Genomic DNA, 17,447 nt, shown 5'->3' with positions numbered 1-17,447 from the left:
AACAGTTCACTCGACCTGTCGACGGGACACCAAACAACAACTCAAGCCAGAAGGATTACTTGGGATACTCAGCTGATGCCCAGCCATTTGGCGACCAAGGCAGTCTCTGGCAAGACGAAGAGAAGAGCGAGATGTGGTGATATGTCAAAGCATATGCATTGGGAAACCGGAGTTCTTGCACAAAAGACATATGAGAGGCGTTTATTCTATCTTTCCCTTTTGGTTCTCCTTGCCATGTTGTATGCTTCAAATCCACAGCATATGGCCCACACACTCCTTCTAAGACTGTCTATAGCGGCGTCTCCACTACAGAAAGGCATCATGGCCTCCGGAGTAGAAATCAGATCAACAAGAGACATGAGTTTCGCATGTTGATCGACGTTATGATGCTTCTCGAGATTACTCTATATCCATATAGCTGCGAGAGGTGCGAGAGCTCTAGAGACGGCGCTAGCCTTGTAGGGTTATGGTCATGTGATTTTTGGTAAGGATGCCCTCAGGCCTCTGTTCTCCATCTGATCATCATTTCTTGTTCTCAGTCTCCTGCTGCGAGACGTCCTCGTGCTGCTACTGATGATCATACAGATGCTTGTCAAAGATGCAAGAAAACATGGCGAGCCAGTCTCGCTATCTGTTTACCAAAGTCCATTGGAGTTGATTCTCGAGCACTTGCTGTATTGCTAACGTCCACGCACGGCCAAATTCATGATGAACCTTGGACTAGACAAGCTAGATACGTACCAGAAACTATCTGGAAAGATGTGGTGTCGGCAGTCGATGGCACGTCACTTTCCCATTAACCGCCAGTGTCGTGGTTGGTCAAGGCATGTCCTCAAACGGGTGCATGTGAAGCAAGGCTGGTTGTGTGGCTTGCGGGCGGTGGTGTGGACTGGCCTGAGATTTGAAAGGGTCTTGGGATCTTGTTGGCTGGGAAACGCCATCGTATGCGGGATGGTCTCGAACAAACGCACGAGCGCACAGTTTACGACAGTGGCTTGACTGCTCAAAGGCTAATCGTCATTGAACGGATTATGAGACCAGGATTTGGATAGGAGAGTTGAGGTCCCGAGATCAGCGGGTTGCAGGGTGTCGAGGCTGTGCCTTGGATGGACCATGATATAAATACAAAGGGGGAGTCGTATGCACCTTGCGAAAGGCTACTCTCTATACCTCTTGCAAGTGCGACGATATTCTCACAGATTGCGTTGAACCATCGGGTAAGCTCCAATCTCATTCACCCCGCGCCCCATCACCTAGAGCGAGCGGAACACCGTCTTTCTGTGTTGTCAAAAGCCCCTAGTTTGGACCTTTCAGCTGATTCTCCTGTCGCAAAGAAGCACATCCCCCTTCTCACACACACACAGACAACCGCAAACATGGCCTCCACAGAACGCGCCCTGCCTACCAGAACGGCCACCAACATGACCGACGACGATGCCATCCCTGACGAGGACACCTCGGAGGTCACCAAGCTTTTCCACGAGCGTCTGCAAGCATGGAAGCACGCATGTGGCTACCTCGAGGACTATGTCTCGGCCACTGAGAAGATGCAACATGCCCACGCCAAGGAGTACGAGAAGGTGCTCAAGGTGAGTTCACCTATCTCCCGCTACCCTACAAAAGACACGATCTTGACAAGTCATGGCAGACCGTATCGCACCCCCTCAAGGAAGGCCACCACTTCGATCAAAACCTCGGTGGTGTCGCCGGCACTTTTGACACCATCCGCAGCAACACTCAGGTATGAATCAATCCATGTGAAGCGACAAGCAAAACACTAACGCCAGCAGGGTATCTCCAACTCGCATGCCGAAACAGCAAAGACCCTCAAGGGCTCTGTCCTTCCCATCTTCGAACGTCTCCACACCGAGATCAAGAACAAGACCAAGGAGCTCACAAAGGGTGCTGGAAAGGGAGGCAAGCTTGTCGACAAGGCCCGCCAAACCTCTCAGAAGCACATTGAGCAGCTTGGTCAGCACACAGCTGCCTTTGAAAGCACCGGAGGCAAGATCAGTGCTCACGAAGATCCCTACGTCCTTCAGCGCGGTGTCTACCACCGCTTGAACAAGCAGATCATCGAGGAGAATAACAATCGAAACGATATCATCGCGGTCCAGAACAGCTTCGCCCAGTTTGAAGCCCACATTCTTACCACCATCCAGAATGGTTTGACCCAGTTCAACCAGGTTGTCGGTATTCAGGCCGAGCAGACCCGTACAATGTATGGAAACATGACCAGCACTGCTACTCAGGTCGCACCAGACTTCGAGTGGAACGGTTTCGTCCAGCGCAACAACCAGGTCTTGATCGACCCCAACGCTCCTCCACGCAGCATGTCCAACATCAGCTTCCCCAACCAGAACCACAGATCCACTGAGCCGCTGGTCGCTGGCAGTCTGGAGAAGAAGGGAAAGCTCTTGAAGAAGTACGAAGCTAGCTTTTGGGTCATTACTCCCGCCAAGTACATGCACGAGTACAAAACGGACGACGACTTTGCAAAGGACCCCGTTCCCGAGACTTCTCTCTACCTGCCCGACTGCATGATTGGAGCTCTCGATGGACAGAAGTTCATGGTCAAAGGTAAGGACGTGAGCGGCAGCAGCTTTGGCAACAAGCTCTCTATGGCACACGAGTACGCTTTCAAGGCACACACTCCTCAAGACGCTGCCAAATGGTACGAGGCTCTGAGAGGAACATCTGGCTCGCAGACCAACGAGCTTTCTTCTACTAGCCCTGCTACCTCCAGACAGCCTAGTGCTGCCATGGGACCCGTCTCAACTGAGGAGCCCACAAAGGTCTTTGCAGAGGAAGACACACGTCCTCAAACCACCGAGACTGCCGCTCTCGATGCTGAGAAGAGGGAAGCCGCCTATGCCGCAGCGGGCCCCACTGATACTGTGGCTCACACCAGAGTGTAATTGAACACATCCAGTATGGACAAAGTAGTGGACAGTTGGACGATGATTACGAGTGGTAGATCGATTGAATGTGCATGATACCTCTAGCTAGCAGAGCAGTAATGATTAGATTGATTTTTCGTCTTGTTCATCTATGCCCTTCCCCAATCTGTCATATCCTCACATACCACCCCGCTCTCACCACAAAGCACAGGCGGAACTGAAGCCATTTAAGATGCAGAGTCTCTTCTAGACAAGAGCAGAGTCCATGGAGAGCCGATAGCATAACGACTCTCGATGGATACCTCCCATCTACCAAGGCCACTGTGCATTTCCATAGCTACTTCAGACTGCCTTGTCGTCCTTTCTAAGCATCCATCTCATCTCGTCTGCTTGCTCTTTGGTGACCAACGCCTCCAATCGTTCAATCCTCATAAAGTCATGATCACTGTACTCGAACCCCGGCACCACTGTCTCGCTAATCAATAAACCTCCATTATCAGCGGCATCTTCACCTCCCAGTGGCAGCAAAAAGCTACTCTTGTACTTTCCTCCGTCAACAATCCACTGTAGCCTTTCTCCCTTTTCTACGTTTTGGCCAACGATAAAAGTCTCGACTCTTGCTTTTGCTCTCATCCCAGAATGCGAGTCGTATTCGGGCATGACTTGGTCGGCATGAATAATGACGTAGCGGCCTCTGCCTCTGTGTAGTGTGTGTATCGTTCTGCCTCTGTTCCTGTGGAAAGCGCCCATGGGTGACTCGGGAGTCAAGAGGTAATGGATACTCGTGCTTGCATTTCTCGTCTTCTCCTGTTCGTTTTCCTCGGTCTTGTTTGTTTCGCTCTTGTCGGCTTCAGTGAGCTTGTTGTCGAGGTTTGCGCTCACGGCGCCGGTGGAGGTGTAGAAGGTCGTTTGATCAGACGAAGATGCCGAGGGAGTGGTGTTGAGGAAAGGGTTGGGAACGCGGTTGGTGTCGCGGTCGGTCTCGACAAAGTAGCCGCCTTCAATGTGTTGTTGGAGGGAGAGGAGAGAGATGAGTTTGGCTAGTTTTGGTGATTCGTTGCGGGTGGCTGAGCCGTCTTTTGGTGGGTAGACGGGCGCCAGCGGTGGTAGCGACGAGTCGATTGTTGAAGTCATGGTGGAATGTTCTGTGTGTTGTAGAAGAGGATGCTCGATGTGAAGATGAAGCTTGAAGATGATCTGCAGGAAAGCTGTTTCGTCACGGCTCGAGTCGGTCGGCGTTTGTGCCTCGTCGAATCCATATACATATCAACCTCGAGAAAGACAACGTGACTCGTGTTGTTCGCTGGAGGGTTGAACACATCTAGATCTCCATTCGGAGTCATCGACATGTGTATGCTCCTTCATCATGTGCTCAATTCTATCACTCTCATCATGCTCCACGACAACACACAGGTGGGACTGGAACCATGAAAGTGCACAGTTCTCTCTTGACGGAAGCAAGGTCCATAGAGAGCCGGCGAGATCGCGACTCTCTACGGATACGTCCTATGTGATTCAGGCACTGTGCATCTTCACAGCTGTTTGCGTGGAATATCTTTGCACAGGGCGAGGTGTGGATTTGGGTCATACGTCGGACTACTCCCACATCTGTCTTACATTGAGGTTGATCCTCTTTCGTGCCATCCACCCTTTCCAATGCTCATACGCTTCTTCATCTGCTTCAGCCCCTTTGTGAGGCCAGTCTGCCATCCATTCGGGACAGGTGCCTGGCAATATCTGTGGTACGCCATGCCATGCATAGCGAGCGGGACCAGACATGACAAGAGCATCTCCAGACCGTAGGCGGATGGCAAGACCTTTGCTGCCTTCCAAACCCGCCATGAACACGGCATCGCATCCCAAAGAAATGCTGACCAGCGGTCGATCGCATTCTTCGCTCACGTCCCGATGCAGACTCAGTGTATCACTAGGCGTGTAGAGATTGACTATGGCGGCTTGTGCTTTCATAGACGGAAACAGACCTTCGATCAATGCAGCCACATCATGTGGAAAGGGCGGCGGTGGTGATGCAGGGTATACTTTTTTGGTCCAATCGTATTGGCCGCCAATAGTGACCCAGCGCAATTTCCTATTCAGGCAAGAAGACATTGCGATGGGTTTGTGGACAGCAGGATCTTTGGGCTGGTGTGAGAGAGTTTGTGCCTCTTTGCTGAAGAAAGAGGACGTGTTTTGAGGATATGCCATGTCATAGTGCATGTGCAGGTTTGTCTTGTGAATGGGATTGGAGAGGTCGCGATGTAACAGTTTGTGCAACAGAGCAAGCTGGATCTCTTTGTGCAGCAGGGAAGGGATGATGAAGAGACCTACCGTGGACTCAGAAAAGAGGTTTGAATGCCATGTTCGGAAAGTGGGGTACCTGGAAGATGCGGGTGTTCGTACAATCTAGCAGACGTCACTGACGGCGGCAATGTATTGACATGGTCGTCAAGGAAGGTGGAACAGAGAGTGGCGAGATGATCAGGAGAGTCATGGAAGAAATTGCGGTCGTGGCAGGCAGCTAGATTAGGACGTCGAATGTCAAACAAGTCAGGGTCGTCGTCTAATGCCTGGCGAGAAAGCTTTTGGTAATGCTTGTATTGGAGTCTGAGGGCTTCAGGCGGACGAGCATGGGCGTCCATTGGTAGGGAGATTGGTTATGATGATGTTATGAAGAGGATGCGCCGAAGTCAATGTTTGTGTACATGCAACATGGGCAACAGGTCTTGGCGCGCTTTGTTGCCGACTTCTGTTTACTTTTGGTGGAGCGTAGCTTGCTGCAGAAAATAAGAGAAGTTACTTGACTTGAGTGATTGACAGCTCGCTCTCCTTGGTCTTTTAGCCATCTTGACTAACCTGCAGGAAAGCGCTTGCCTTGCCACCAGTCTGACGCTGCCCCTTTCTCGTCGCCAATCCAAGAGACAAACGGCGGTTGCTTTGAGCCCCGGACGCAGCGCATACGAATACCACACCTCGACAGCCACAACTCGACAAGCAGTCCCACTCACTTCCACAACCACTCGTCATGGAGAACTACCAAAAGATGGAAAAGATTGGCGAGGGTGAGTCGTGTCCAACGCGCCGCCCCTCAGTACGAGTGCCGCACAGCCAAAGCCCACAAACTGACTCTTGTCTTGCAGGCACGTACGGTGTTGTTTACAAAGCCCGCGACCTCAGCACTCCCGACAACCGCATCGTCGCCCTCAAGAAGATCCGTCTAGAAGCCGAGGATGAAGGTGTGCCGTCGACTGCCATCCGCGAGATCTCGCTCCTCAAGGAGATGAGCGACCCCAACATTGTGCGCCTGTTCAACATTGTCCACGCCGACGGCCACAAGCTGTACCTCGTCTTCGAATACCTCGACCTCGATCTGAAGAAGTACATGGAGGCTCTGCCCGTCTCGCAGGGAGGCCGTGGCAAGCCTCTGCCCGAGGGCTGCATGGACGGCCGCGCCGGCCACATGGGTCTCGGCGAGGCAATGGTCAAGAAGTTCATGCACCAGCTCTGCGCCGGTATCCGCTACTGCCACGCCCACCGCATCCTGCACCGCGACTTGAAGCCGCAAAACTTGCTCATCGACAAGGAGGGCAACCTCAAGCTCGCCGACTTTGGCCTGGCCAGAGCCTTTGGCGTCCCGCTCCGCACATACACCCACGAGGTAACCAATTCTCTTGACAACTTCTACACCAAAACTAACTCTTCCCAGGTCGTCACCCTCTGGTACCGCGCTCCCGAAATCCTCCTCGGTGGTCGTCAATACAGCACAGGCGTCGACATGTGGTCCATCGGCTGCATCTTTGCCGAGATGGCCACTCGCAAGCCCCTGTTCCCCGGCGACTCTGAGATTGACGAAATCTTCAAGATCTTCCGCATCCTCGGAACTCCTAGAGAAGAAGACTGGCCCGGCGTCACCAGCTTCCCCGACTTCAAGCCTAGTTTCCCCAAATGGAATCGCAACCCTGACGACGACATCATCAACCACGACGGTGCAAGAGTTCTGGGCGAGGACGGCATCGACCTCCTCGAGTCGCTGCTCATCTACGACCCTGCCGGCAGAATCTCAGCAAAGCAGGCCTGCCTCCACCCCTACTTCAACGACTCAAAGTACTATGGCGCGCGAAACGGCTACCACTGATCCGTCAACCCGCCAAAGTCACGTCTTGATGTCCCCCTTTCGTATTTCTCTTCCCCGACTCTTCATGTCCTCAACAAACCTTCCTTTTTTTTTCCTTCTCAAAACAACTACCCCAATTATCTGCATCGGCATGGCAGGCACTTCACTACTGGCGTTAACAAGGCAATCGACACGGCTTCTGGCTTTTGGTGTCTGTTCTTCATTTCTCTTCCATGCTGTTTCTACTTTTCCGCTTTCGACGACCGACTCGTCGAGCCATGCCGGCTCATGTCCCCGCTTACGTTCAGGAAAGGCTGTTTTTGGAAGGGCGTCTTTTCGATAGGCTTGTTTACTCGCAATGAAACCTTCTTCTAGTCATGTTATGTTTGCTACCTGTTATGCGTCTATGCGTGTCTGGTGATTCATGTACAACAATGTGTTTCAGTTCTCGAAAAGCAACCCCGCAGCATACTCTACATTGCCGCTGGTTGCGTTCAGTGCTGCAATCGCTTGCTGACTCGAGAATCCCAGCTTCTGCAATGTCTCAATGTCCTGCGCAGGGAAAGAGTGAGCTGGTATCGACGGCGGTAAGCCTCCTGCACCAGGTCGCTCCACACCTCTTCCACCTTGGAACTCATCTGACGGCGGCAATGCATGCCTGATTGCTCTCGCCATACCCGCAGCCCACTGCCATGGTTCGCCATGCGCTCCGGGCATTGAGTTGAAGTACTCCCAACCCATCACTCCGCCGAATGTCGGATACTTTGCCCGTAGCATTCTCATCACGTCGTGCGAGATGGTTTGCTCCACATATCCTGCTCCATTTCCTGGGTTGGTCACTAGACCGACGACAATCTTGTTTGCAGGCCATCCCATGCTCATGATGGCATCATACCAGAATGTCGTTGTTGCATCGCCCCAACCGCAGTAGAATTGCGTGTTGTACCATGCGATCTGGTCACCTCTCATCTGTTCCAAGAGTCTGTAGTCAAAGCCCGAGAGATGGGGTTGGTTAGGAAGCAATGCCGTAGCCACCGGAGCCAATGTGATGAGGAATGTAGGTCCAAAGTCTGCGCGCAAGCGGTCGACCAAACGAATCACTCCCGATATCGTCATGTGCTCTTCGACATCCAAGTCCAAGCCTTGAAGATTGCGCTTGGATATCAATGCGTGCAATGGTCTGTAGTAATTCTCAAACTACAGCAATCCCGAAACATTGCATCGTCAGCGGTTTTCTCGTACGACTGTGACATGCATGACACGCAAACACCCTCGGTTTCAAAACTCACCTTTTGATCATCAGGCCCATCCAGTCTTTCAAAACTGCCCTTTGCAGCACCACCCAGCATACCCAACACCTTGACGCCAGACGCCTGCAACCATGCCACTTCTCCCCACAGCGTTTCGTACTTGGAAGCATGCGGAGGATCGTCATTGAGAGTAATGTTGCCCGGGCCTTCGTTCAAATGTATAGCCGCCACTATTACATGCGTCACGCCCGTCTGGTTGGTAATGAGCGGTAGTAGAGACACGTATTTTCCATCTCGGTGTATTGTCTGGTGGTAGACGACGACTCGAGGTCCTTCGTTGATTGGAAGTAGTGTTGTTGTGGTTGATGCCATGAGTTTTTGTTTAACTTTAGGGTAAGAATCTTTGCTCAATATGGACAGTCGCTTCTCGTGCGTAACAAGGCAAGAGTCATGTGTGGGTTGGTGACACAAATTTGGTGAGAAGCGATCTCCTCTCGCCCGCTTTCAGGCGTGGGTCCATGCCGGCTTGGAGATCAGCGACCATCTCAAGTCTACTGACTTTAGTGACACCACACCGCTCGTCCAGTTGACTCGTGCAGCACAATTGGCTACATCCAAAAGAAGGAAACAAAGAGATCGTCATTCAATGAGTCGTGCAAAGAGTACTGGTCGAAATGCTTGTTGCTGTAAACTATGACATACTCTTGATTTTGCTGCTTATATATACAATAATTGCAGAGTGTCCGAGAAAGATGATAACCGAGAAAGTAAGCCCCATAGCCCCGAAAATCCAAATAGCCTGTACAAGTGAGAATGTTCATCAAATGGTATCATAGAGAAAATCAACAGAACGCCACCCCTTCCTTCTGACCGTGGCCTGCCTCTTTTGGAAGCATGCGATGAATAAAGAAACAAAAGAAATATAAAGTATAGGTGGAAGTGTTCACCAGGAGAACTCCTCAAGAGGGCCGGAAGTCGCGGCCATACCGGGAGCAGGAATAAGAGGTAGAACCTGAGGAGTCTCGGAGACTACTGGGATCTTCTCGTCAAAGTACTCCATCATGTCTGCTCTAAGCAAAGAAGCGGTGCGAGGTGTCGAGACGGTGGCTACGTCTGTGGCAGAATCGGCATCGTTTTCTGACTCGTCTGTGCTGTAGAGAGAGCTGGAATCGTCGTGGAAGACCTTGCCCCCGTTCGCTGAGTCGTTTCTAGCAAACTCTTCGGCTTCGGGTGCAATCGAAACATTGTCGTTTTCTAGGTCTACACCAATCAGCCTCGTGCATGGTAATGGCAGCATTAGACCTAACATACCCGAGTCGGAACCTTCCGGAAGAGCGATGTTGGCAGCGTCGACATGGTCTTCGATCTCGTCTTCGAGAGCAAGATGCTCCTCTGCATCTTCGAACAGGGCATCGTCGAGTGCGTGTTCCGAGTCTGGTTCTTCTGAGTCTGTCGAGTGCTGTTCTGTTGCTTGGGTAGGTTGTTCCGGTGTGATTTGTTCGTCATCATCTTCCAGAGCTCTCCGGGCGTTCAGCTCAGCCTGCAGCTCCAGGTATGCTTCTTCCAAGTGTTCGTCGTCGCCATCTTCGCTTCCAATCACACTCAACCGTCGGATCGAAGTAGCGTCCAGCTCGCTGAAGAGGTCGGAGTGATATATGGGCTGACCGGCATCGGACTTGGAGCGATGCTGAAGCACGGGTGCAAGAGAGCCAGGAAGCTCAACGGGAGCACAGTATAGACCACCGCCTTGAGGTAGCTGACCGAATATGGGCCATGATGGAATGTCTGGGCTGTTAAAGACTTCGGGAGCAGCGACGGCCGATGCCGATCGTGGACGTGGTGGGCGCGTTGGCGCTTGTGGCTTCACGACTGCAGAAACGTTGGTGTTGAACTTCCGGCGCCGGAACAGATTTCGAAGAGCGCGTTTGAACTGTCCATACGTGTCGGAGGGAGATACTGGGGACATTGTTAGACAGACCGCACACGGACTCGGAGTCGAGACGACAAGCGATACTGACATGATCCAGGCATTATGTCACACTGGTGGGGCGCTTGCACAGGGCGTGTGCTGTGCAGAACAGGGAAACGGAGATTCTGAGAACAGACGGAAAACGAAGGGTCGAAAAGGAAGGTGGGCAATCAGGTGCAGATACAAGGGAAAGAGCTGGAGAAAAGAAGAAGGGAGCGATGCATGCTTGCGCCGAGGAGGGCAAGAGCGACAGGTGCAGCTAAAGACATCTTTTCAATTCGTGTCTCAAGCCAGTAGATGCGGACCCAGACATGTCCAGCACCCAGCCGGCATTGTGAAGCTTTCGCGGACCTTTCTAGCGCCGATTGACGAGGGTCGAATGCAATCTCGAGCCAGCCGCTTATTGGCCACCCCGCCCTAGCTACCACAAAAATCGTCCGGCTACGCTGATCATCAGCTTCCCACGCGCTGACTCGCTCCCTCTAGCCTCCGGACTATCGCTATTTTGCCTTTTCCCTGTGCGCTGTCCAATATCCAAATCTCCTCTTTCGTCCCTATTTGCAAGCCGTCACACGTGCGTCCGACGCTCTTCCTCGACCTGCATATGTACACACAAGTTCCCCAGTCGCCGTTGGCCATGTGTGCATGAAACATAAACCTTCTTTTCCGCATCCGAGCGCTGGTGTATGCGAACCTCGCAAAGACGTTGAAGCCACGCCGCTTATTCTGTCCTATCGCCTCGCCTATCTTCGTCGCCGTTAACCTTCCAGAATATACAATATGATACATACGCGTCGTCTGCGACGTCCTATCATCCTGGTCGATTGAAACCTGGCGGGGCTTTTGACCATGGTGCTCTCGTGACATTCACTGAAGACGGTGGCCCATTTGCTGCCCATGGTGCGCCCGTCATAGGTGTTGCCGACATTGATGGTGCTGCACCCGACCACGGAGCCCTAGCTGATGGCTGGGAAGAGTCCATGTTGGTCGTGCTGGGCGGTTTCATTGGCTTGGGTTGGGATCCCATGTGAGCAGACGTGACAGGCATCGGAGCACTCGGATCTTGCTCCCATCGAAAGAGAGAACCAAGAGGGAAGTGCTGAACGACTGGAAACTTGGAGAGGACTTCGGCATTGTACATCTTAATCATCCCCTGCTGATCTGTTAGCAACCAAAAGCTCTACTGGTATCAGGATGCTCATAGCTTCTAACCTTGTTAATCTTGGCCCAGCCGTCCTTGATACCGGATATGTCGAACAAGGTAGGACTGTGCTCCCAGAAGGGGCCCTTCTTGACATCGAAGATGAAAGCAATGGCAGAGAAGTACATGTTGGTGTCTCTGTATATTGCGGCCGAGTCGCTCTTTGCAGTCCTGTTTGGCGACGGCGAATTTTTGAGCGAGCCTTCATTAGGAATCTTGGTCGAGTCGACGTCGATAGGTGCACAGTATTGAGCAGAACCTAGGATATACGGTATGAACGAATGATCGTCAAGGCCCCAGACTCCATGGGATCCAGCAGGCTCAAGAGAATAGGTCAGGATGAGTTTGCGGACAAGGTCTAGATATCTGTGTGGTTGTGAGCTGGTCGTCAGCAAGTAAGATCAAGACAGAAGCTCACGGTTGTATAATGGCTGTGGCAATGGCTCTTTCTTGGACGCCCGGATCGGCATGGGCGAAGCCACCCAGCTTCCAGACACAGGCTAAGAAGGCAAGGAAGCTAAGCTCATGGCCTGTACCATAGTCAAGTCTTTCGGGACTTCCAAAACTACCCAGAAGGTATGCAGCCAATTCGGAATTTAGTACATTCAGCTCGGCGTCGTCCCGAGCACGGCCCCACAGCTTGTTCGAGAGGGCGTTTCGCAAAAGAGATGGAGTGGCGTCTCGAACAGCCTTGTGCCAGGTACGAAAAGCTGCGTTGCCAAACCTCCGAGGGCCAGACTCTGGAGGTGCTTTGTCCATGAGAGCATCGAGTGCGCCGATGAGTTGACTCAGCTTGGCCACGTCGGGTGAAATGGTTATGTTCTTGGACTGCAACGGCCATGTGTCTACAAGGCTTGGGTCGCTCGCATGTTTGATAGGAATCATAGAGCGATTCAATTGAAGGACCCAGGTCATGATGTCGGCGTAGGCAGAGCTTCGCAAGAAGAAAGAGAGGTCGTCGCCATCGTTGATGCGTTTGGACGGCGTCTCGAAGGCGTGTTGGACCGAAGGAGCCATGACCTGCAGTAGAGGAATGCCATGGCCGTTGCGCAAGTCGTCAGTCATGATCGGATAAGTTTGTGGTGTTGGATGTGGATGGCGCTTCCCATGTCGCTTCTGACTTCTTCCACGCTGCACGCCGTTGGTCCAAGCGCGCATACCACCGCCAACAACGCCAACCTCTTCTCAGCCATCTACCATTGCACTGCATGTAGAACCATCGCATATATTACAGCGCAACAATTTGACCATGTCACATCATGGACCTGTATGACCTCCCAATGAGCGGAAGCTCAGATGAGGAGCCGGCCGAGGACAACAACATTCTCGACCTCGGCCAAGAATTGCGAATATCAAAACTCGGAAGCAACATACCAATTCCCTCTCAGTCCGATATGCCTGGTATACCTCTTCCTTGATACTTCTGCTTTTCCGAAACTGATTACATGTGATAGAAAGCGAGGGTCCGGAAGAACAAAGTTATGCGCCTGTCGCCTTGATCAACTCTGTGATCATACCTAGTCCTGATACTTCCTGTCTTCCGGGAAAGTTGGCCTCTACTGTTCCTGGAAAGCTGAAAAGGCCCTCACTCAACCAATCTCACAGAGGAACCACACTTGTCCCGCGGGGCGACGTTTTCGCCATCGATGCCTTGCCCGGACCCAATTTGCAGTCAAGCTCTAGCTTACCACGGAGAGAACCCTCCAGAAGGTCAAAACGGATTGCGTCTCCAAGACGCCAGCAGAGACAGATAAGGACTGCCTCGAGACTGAACGGTTTCGACACAGATGCCTCATCCAATCGTGTGGTTGAATCACATTCCACCATGAATCGTGCACACCCAAAGGATAGACCCCAGGAACCTTCGAGGAAGCGCCAGAAACTCGAGTCAACTCCAGTCACTCGACATCAGCTTCATCGCTCAGCGCCCACAATGCATATGTCTGATCAAGAGCGCGAAGAGTCATCTGCTCCCACTTCAACAAGGGGAAAACGAACAACACGCTCTACGAAGGAACCAGAGCTACTCGCGTTCGATTTGACGCGACGTAGACAAGTCGTAGAGGTTGTGATTGATAATGCCGCTTCGATCCAGCGCCTGAGTCATAATGCACACACCGGCAATCAGCCACCATCTCGTCCGGCCGTTGTCCAAAATCCCAAGCCTACAGTGAAGTTTCCAGTCCTGTCGACAAGTGTTTTGCACGATCAAGATTATACGGATTCAACTCAAGAAGCAGGTTCGAAGAATTCTCCATCAAACGAGGCTAACGACGTGCAATCGATCGTAGTGGAACAGGGTCCAGAGCCGCCCCGGGAAGACTCTGCTCTTTTTGCATCGAATACGCCGCCTGCAAGAGATGCGCGGGCTCAGGCTGAGTTGCGGTCGCAAGACATTCGAAGAGCACATGAGCTGTACGATACGGATGGTCTCAGACTCATGTCTGAGAGCCCCATTGCACAGACTGAAGATTTCAGATATGAGGCTGATAGCTCGAAAGATGTTCTTATGCCAGAACAGCTGAACAGGGCTCTTGAAAACGCACACGATATACACAGAGATGCTGAGGATGAGTCGCTGTGCAAGGAGTTCGACGGTGTTCGAATCCTGAAAGATTACGACAGTCTGAAAAGTATCATCGGGCAATGGAGGACCGCGCAGGATTATGGCCAAACTGACGAGTTGATCCAATTGTCGAATCATATCACAAAAGAAGCCAAAGCTATCCTTACGAAGCCCGGATGGGATCGACGTAAAGGACTGAGCTACATACACACACGAGTGCTACCGACACTTGTACGTACGCTGTACATCTCTCTGGCATACTACCTCGCAGAAGTCAACACGATGAAGCGAATGTCGTATGAACAACTGAATGCATCGAAAAGCGTGGTAAAGGCTATCGTCCACCTCGTAAATCGAGTCAAATATGCCAGGCCAACATATCATCGATCACAAGATGTTATCTCCATGGTCGCCAGGATAAAGGAGACAGCCGAAATCTTCGATCGACTGCTGAGAGCATACAGACAGCAGAAAGCAGTGGCGGACTCTGCCCAATGGCAGCAAACTCAGGAATTACGACAGGAAGTATGTGATCGAGAAGAAGCATTTGAGTTGGAACTGAGAGAATGGAGACAGCGTTGGCGAGTGCTCCATGACCAAAGGCTTGGTGCGGAAATGGAGGGTCGCACTCTTCTGAATCGCGAACAAGGCCATCACTTGCGGCATATTCCGCTTGACAATCCTCATGTTCTTCCTCCTTACTGGGATGCAGAGGCGCATGTTGCCTTTCTGGTTGACGGACTCCAGAGATTCGCAGGTATGTTTTATCTTTTCATTGCTATCGTCATACATTACTGACATTCTCAGGACCCAACGTGTATCGAGAGATTTTTCGCGAATATTGTGTGTATTCTGGACCCCTTCGGGCTTTCAACGTGGCAGAGATAATCGATAAAGCGGTCTCGCTCAAGCAACAATTGGTGAAATTGGCTGAGGAGGACGAAGAAGAGGTTGATCAGTGGGTCAATGCTATATTCGATCCTCGAGTGCCTCCGGAGGGCTTGCGTCGAGGCGGGCATCATTTTCAAGGCTAGTTTGTGATGGATCTTACTCGGCACACATGATGTAGAGCTCAAACCTTTGTTGACTTCGTATCTCTCTATCGACTATTTATAAGACTTGGGGCACTTTACTACACTGATGCTGTGCCTCTTCGTGCTGCTTCAGGAATTTTGTTGGCACTATCACCCTGATCCAGATTTCCTAGCAAATTATCTCCAAGCAACTCCCTACGTTCTCCCGTCTATTCTGTCAGTAAGAATGTCAGTGACGCTCTTGAGCTATCAATGGCACAGTCTCATAGAGATGTAAGCATGTGATATACGTCACATGTTGTAAAACGACACGTTGTGCTGAGACCACGATATCTCCAAATTTCGTAAGCGTTACCGTATTATCCATGACCAATTCAGCACACGTTGGTCGCGCGAGTTTGATGTCAATGACCACACTGAGTTGATATATAGCAAGCATATGAGCAATTAAAGTGAGATATGGGACCAGATATATCCGCCTCAAATGCCTGTTACCACTCGACCTCTGTCAACTTGACCCGCAAGCCATTCTTAGGTCGAGAGGTGATGCCACTCTTGACCTCCAGAACATAATCCTTGTCTTCGAACTCCGTCTCAAACTTACCAATCCAAGCTGCAAGAAGACAAGCAAACTCGGCGTTGGCGAACCCTTGCCCGATACACGACCGCGGCCCGTGGAGGAAAGTCATGAAGCTGTAGTTGGACTCGGCACCGCCGTTCTTATTACTGACACCATCCGTCAACCAGCGCTCCGGCTTGAAGTCCATAGCGTCATCGCCCCAGAGGTGTTTGCTACAGTTGATTGCAAGTGGGGCAAGGACCACGAGCGTTCCCTTGGGGATAGGATGACCGTTGATGGTTTCGTCTTGAGCGGCAACCCTCATGGTCAAAGCTACAGGAGCCCAGAGGCGAAGAGTCTCTTTGCAGACTGCTTGGAGGTAGTGGCAATTGTCGATATCAGCAGCAGTAATCTGAGCCTGGGCGTCGCGAACCGAGGGCAATTTGGAGTGTATCTCATCACGTAAACGGGTCTGCACATCAGGATGGCGGCACATCATATAAATGGCCCATTGCATGGATGAACTCGTAGTCTCGTGTCCCGCGGCGCTGAAAGTAAGGTTAGCGCAGCCCATAGAAACAGCAAGCATTTGAAGACATACAGGAAAGTCATCATCTGGCTGACGAGGTTTTCGTCTTCGAAACTTCCACTTTTCAGAGCAACACTGAGAATGTCCGTCTCATCTGCACCGCCCTTTTCCATGCGGATCTTCTTAGCAGCGATCAAATCGCGACAGGTCTGCTTGATGAGAGCAGACCCTTCTGAAATCTCATCGTTGCGCTTGAGCGGCAGACTCTTGAGGAACCACCGAGGCAAGAACATGCCGGCGACTTGCAAGTATCTGGCAGACTTGGGTGGGTGGAAGATGTTCTTGTAGGTCTTGCTCAGTTCGTTGTCTGGGTTCTTGAGAGCCTCAAAATCGCGCCCCATACCGGCGACTCCGATGATGTCCAGTGTGGCTCTACTGCTCCAATCGCTGACTTCGACGACATTGGCCGCGCTTCCATCCCGAGGAAAATCTTCTTGTATGGCAGTGGACATTCTTTCGACCATTTCTGTTGACTTTGACCAGAATACAGGATAAAGATCTTTGATGTGTCTGTACGAAAATGCGGGCATGAGGTTCTTGCGTTGGGTCCTGTGTTCATCGCCCTCTGCGAATAAGATTCCTATGCCTAGGATCTTACCGATGATATCGAGGAAATGTGCCGGTTTGATAAACTCATAGTTTTTGCTCGAGAGAACCTCTGCAAGAGTCTTTGGATTCGTCAAGAGCACTCTCTCGGAGTTGAACCAATTGGTATATCTGATGAGACCGTCGTTCGGAATCGCACCTATCCATTCACGCATCGGATGACCAGAAGGCTGCGCCATGATTATTGACGCTTGACCATTCCACCAACTGCCTCCTGAAGGCTCAGGTAGGCCCTTCAGAGGACTTATAAAATTTGGGTATATGATGACTCTCCATGTTGCCCAAGCGATGAATTCGGTGAAGGCAATGAGAAAGAAGGTCTGAAGACGTGATCCAGGGGCGTAGGCAGGTGCGTAGTGCGCCAACAGCATCGACGCTGCTGCTGAACTAACGAGAATCGGGAGCTTCGGTGGCATGTTCGTGCAGGGTATCGATGCCCCAAAGTTGAGTGTTTGCTTGGAGAGTAACACAACGTGTACGACGACCAGATACGAAAGGCTGTATGGCTATGGAGTTGCCACTTGGGGCAGGCGGTCAGCGTATCGGCTCGGGATCTCGGTGATGTTTCGGCCGTTACGGATGATCGCTTATACAATGACGTTATTGGGGTCGATAATGCAATTATGTCTAAACTTATGCCCCTCATGACGGTTTCTTGCGTG

The 17,447-nt window shown here is 51.6% G+C and overlaps 9 protein-coding genes across 9 annotated transcripts; 3 read left to right on the top strand and 6 right to left on the bottom strand.

Annotated features, from left to right (window-relative positions):
- Positions 1–1,376: 1,376 nt before the first annotated feature.
- M436DRAFT_44505 (PH domain-containing protein) lies at positions 1,377–2,918 on the top strand (the record flags this gene model as incomplete). Its single annotated transcript, XM_013573155.1, has 3 exons — positions 1,377–1,589; positions 1,649–1,741; positions 1,788–2,918. 3 exons carry the CDS (start codon positions 1,377–1,379, stop codon positions 2,916–2,918), a joined length of 1,437 nt encoding a protein of 478 aa, XP_013428609.1.
- A 324-nt stretch (positions 2,919–3,242) lies between these two features.
- On the bottom strand, positions 3,243–4,034 carry M436DRAFT_43545 (uncharacterized protein; the record flags this gene model as incomplete). The annotated part of the gene is made up of 2 exons (XM_013572962.1): positions 3,243–3,707; positions 3,783–4,034. 2 exons carry the CDS (start codon positions 4,032–4,034, stop codon positions 3,243–3,245), a joined length of 717 nt encoding a protein of 238 aa, XP_013428416.1.
- Positions 4,035–4,496: 462 nt separating this feature from the next.
- Positions 4,497–5,539, bottom strand: M436DRAFT_43640 (oxidoreductase; the record flags this gene model as incomplete). Its single annotated transcript, XM_013572980.1, has 2 exons — positions 4,497–5,224; positions 5,278–5,539. The coding sequence occupies 2 exons, from the start codon at positions 5,537–5,539 to the stop codon at positions 4,497–4,499; spliced, it is 990 nt and encodes a 329-aa protein (XP_013428434.1).
- Positions 5,540–5,922: 383 nt separating this feature from the next.
- M436DRAFT_44445 (cell division control protein 2 serine/threonine protein kinase) lies at positions 5,923–7,032 on the top strand (the record flags this gene model as incomplete). The annotated part of the gene is made up of 3 exons (XM_013573141.1): positions 5,923–5,959; positions 6,038–6,555; positions 6,604–7,032. The coding sequence occupies 3 exons, from the start codon at positions 5,923–5,925 to the stop codon at positions 7,030–7,032; spliced, it is 984 nt and encodes a 327-aa protein (XP_013428595.1).
- A 420-nt stretch (positions 7,033–7,452) lies between these two features.
- Positions 7,453–8,633, bottom strand: M436DRAFT_71986 (family 18 chitinase glycoside hydrolase; the record flags this gene model as incomplete). Its single annotated transcript, XM_013573287.1, has 2 exons — positions 7,453–8,208; positions 8,301–8,633. The coding sequence occupies 2 exons, from the start codon at positions 8,631–8,633 to the stop codon at positions 7,453–7,455; spliced, it is 1,089 nt and encodes a 362-aa protein (XP_013428741.1).
- A 571-nt stretch (positions 8,634–9,204) lies between these two features.
- On the bottom strand, positions 9,205–10,292 carry M436DRAFT_62947 (uncharacterized protein; the record flags this gene model as incomplete). The annotated part of the gene is made up of 3 exons (XM_013573216.1): positions 9,205–9,521; positions 9,573–10,217; positions 10,280–10,292. The coding sequence occupies 3 exons, from the start codon at positions 10,290–10,292 to the stop codon at positions 9,205–9,207; spliced, it is 975 nt and encodes a 324-aa protein (XP_013428670.1).
- A 749-nt stretch (positions 10,293–11,041) lies between these two features.
- On the bottom strand, positions 11,042–12,496 carry M436DRAFT_80991 (serine/threonine-protein phosphatase 2A activator 1; the record flags this gene model as incomplete). The annotated part of the gene is made up of 3 exons (XM_013573368.1): positions 11,042–11,383; positions 11,443–11,797; positions 11,850–12,496. 3 exons carry the CDS (start codon positions 12,494–12,496, stop codon positions 11,042–11,044), a joined length of 1,344 nt encoding a protein of 447 aa, XP_013428822.1.
- Positions 12,497–12,825: 329 nt separating this feature from the next.
- M436DRAFT_62945 (uncharacterized protein) lies at positions 12,826–15,031 on the top strand (the record flags this gene model as incomplete). The annotated part of the gene is made up of 3 exons (XM_013573215.1): positions 12,826–12,832; positions 12,886–14,754; positions 14,805–15,031. The coding sequence occupies 3 exons, from the start codon at positions 12,826–12,828 to the stop codon at positions 15,029–15,031; spliced, it is 2,103 nt and encodes a 700-aa protein (XP_013428669.1).
- Positions 15,032–15,522: 491 nt separating this feature from the next.
- On the bottom strand, positions 15,523–17,201 carry M436DRAFT_44113 (cytochrome P450; the record flags this gene model as incomplete). The annotated part of the gene is made up of 2 exons (XM_013573078.1): positions 15,523–16,138; positions 16,192–17,201. 2 exons carry the CDS (start codon positions 17,199–17,201, stop codon positions 15,523–15,525), a joined length of 1,626 nt encoding a protein of 541 aa, XP_013428532.1.
- Positions 17,202–17,447: the final 246 nt, after the last annotated feature.

Source organism: Aureobasidium namibiae, assembly GCF_000721765.1.
Source record: "Aureobasidium namibiae CBS 147.97 unplaced genomic scaffold scaffold_6, whole genome shotgun sequence".
Lineage (NCBI taxonomy): Eukaryota > Fungi > Ascomycota > Dothideomycetes > Dothideales > Saccotheciaceae > Aureobasidium > Aureobasidium namibiae.
This window is presented reverse-complemented; position numbering and strand designations above follow the sequence as displayed.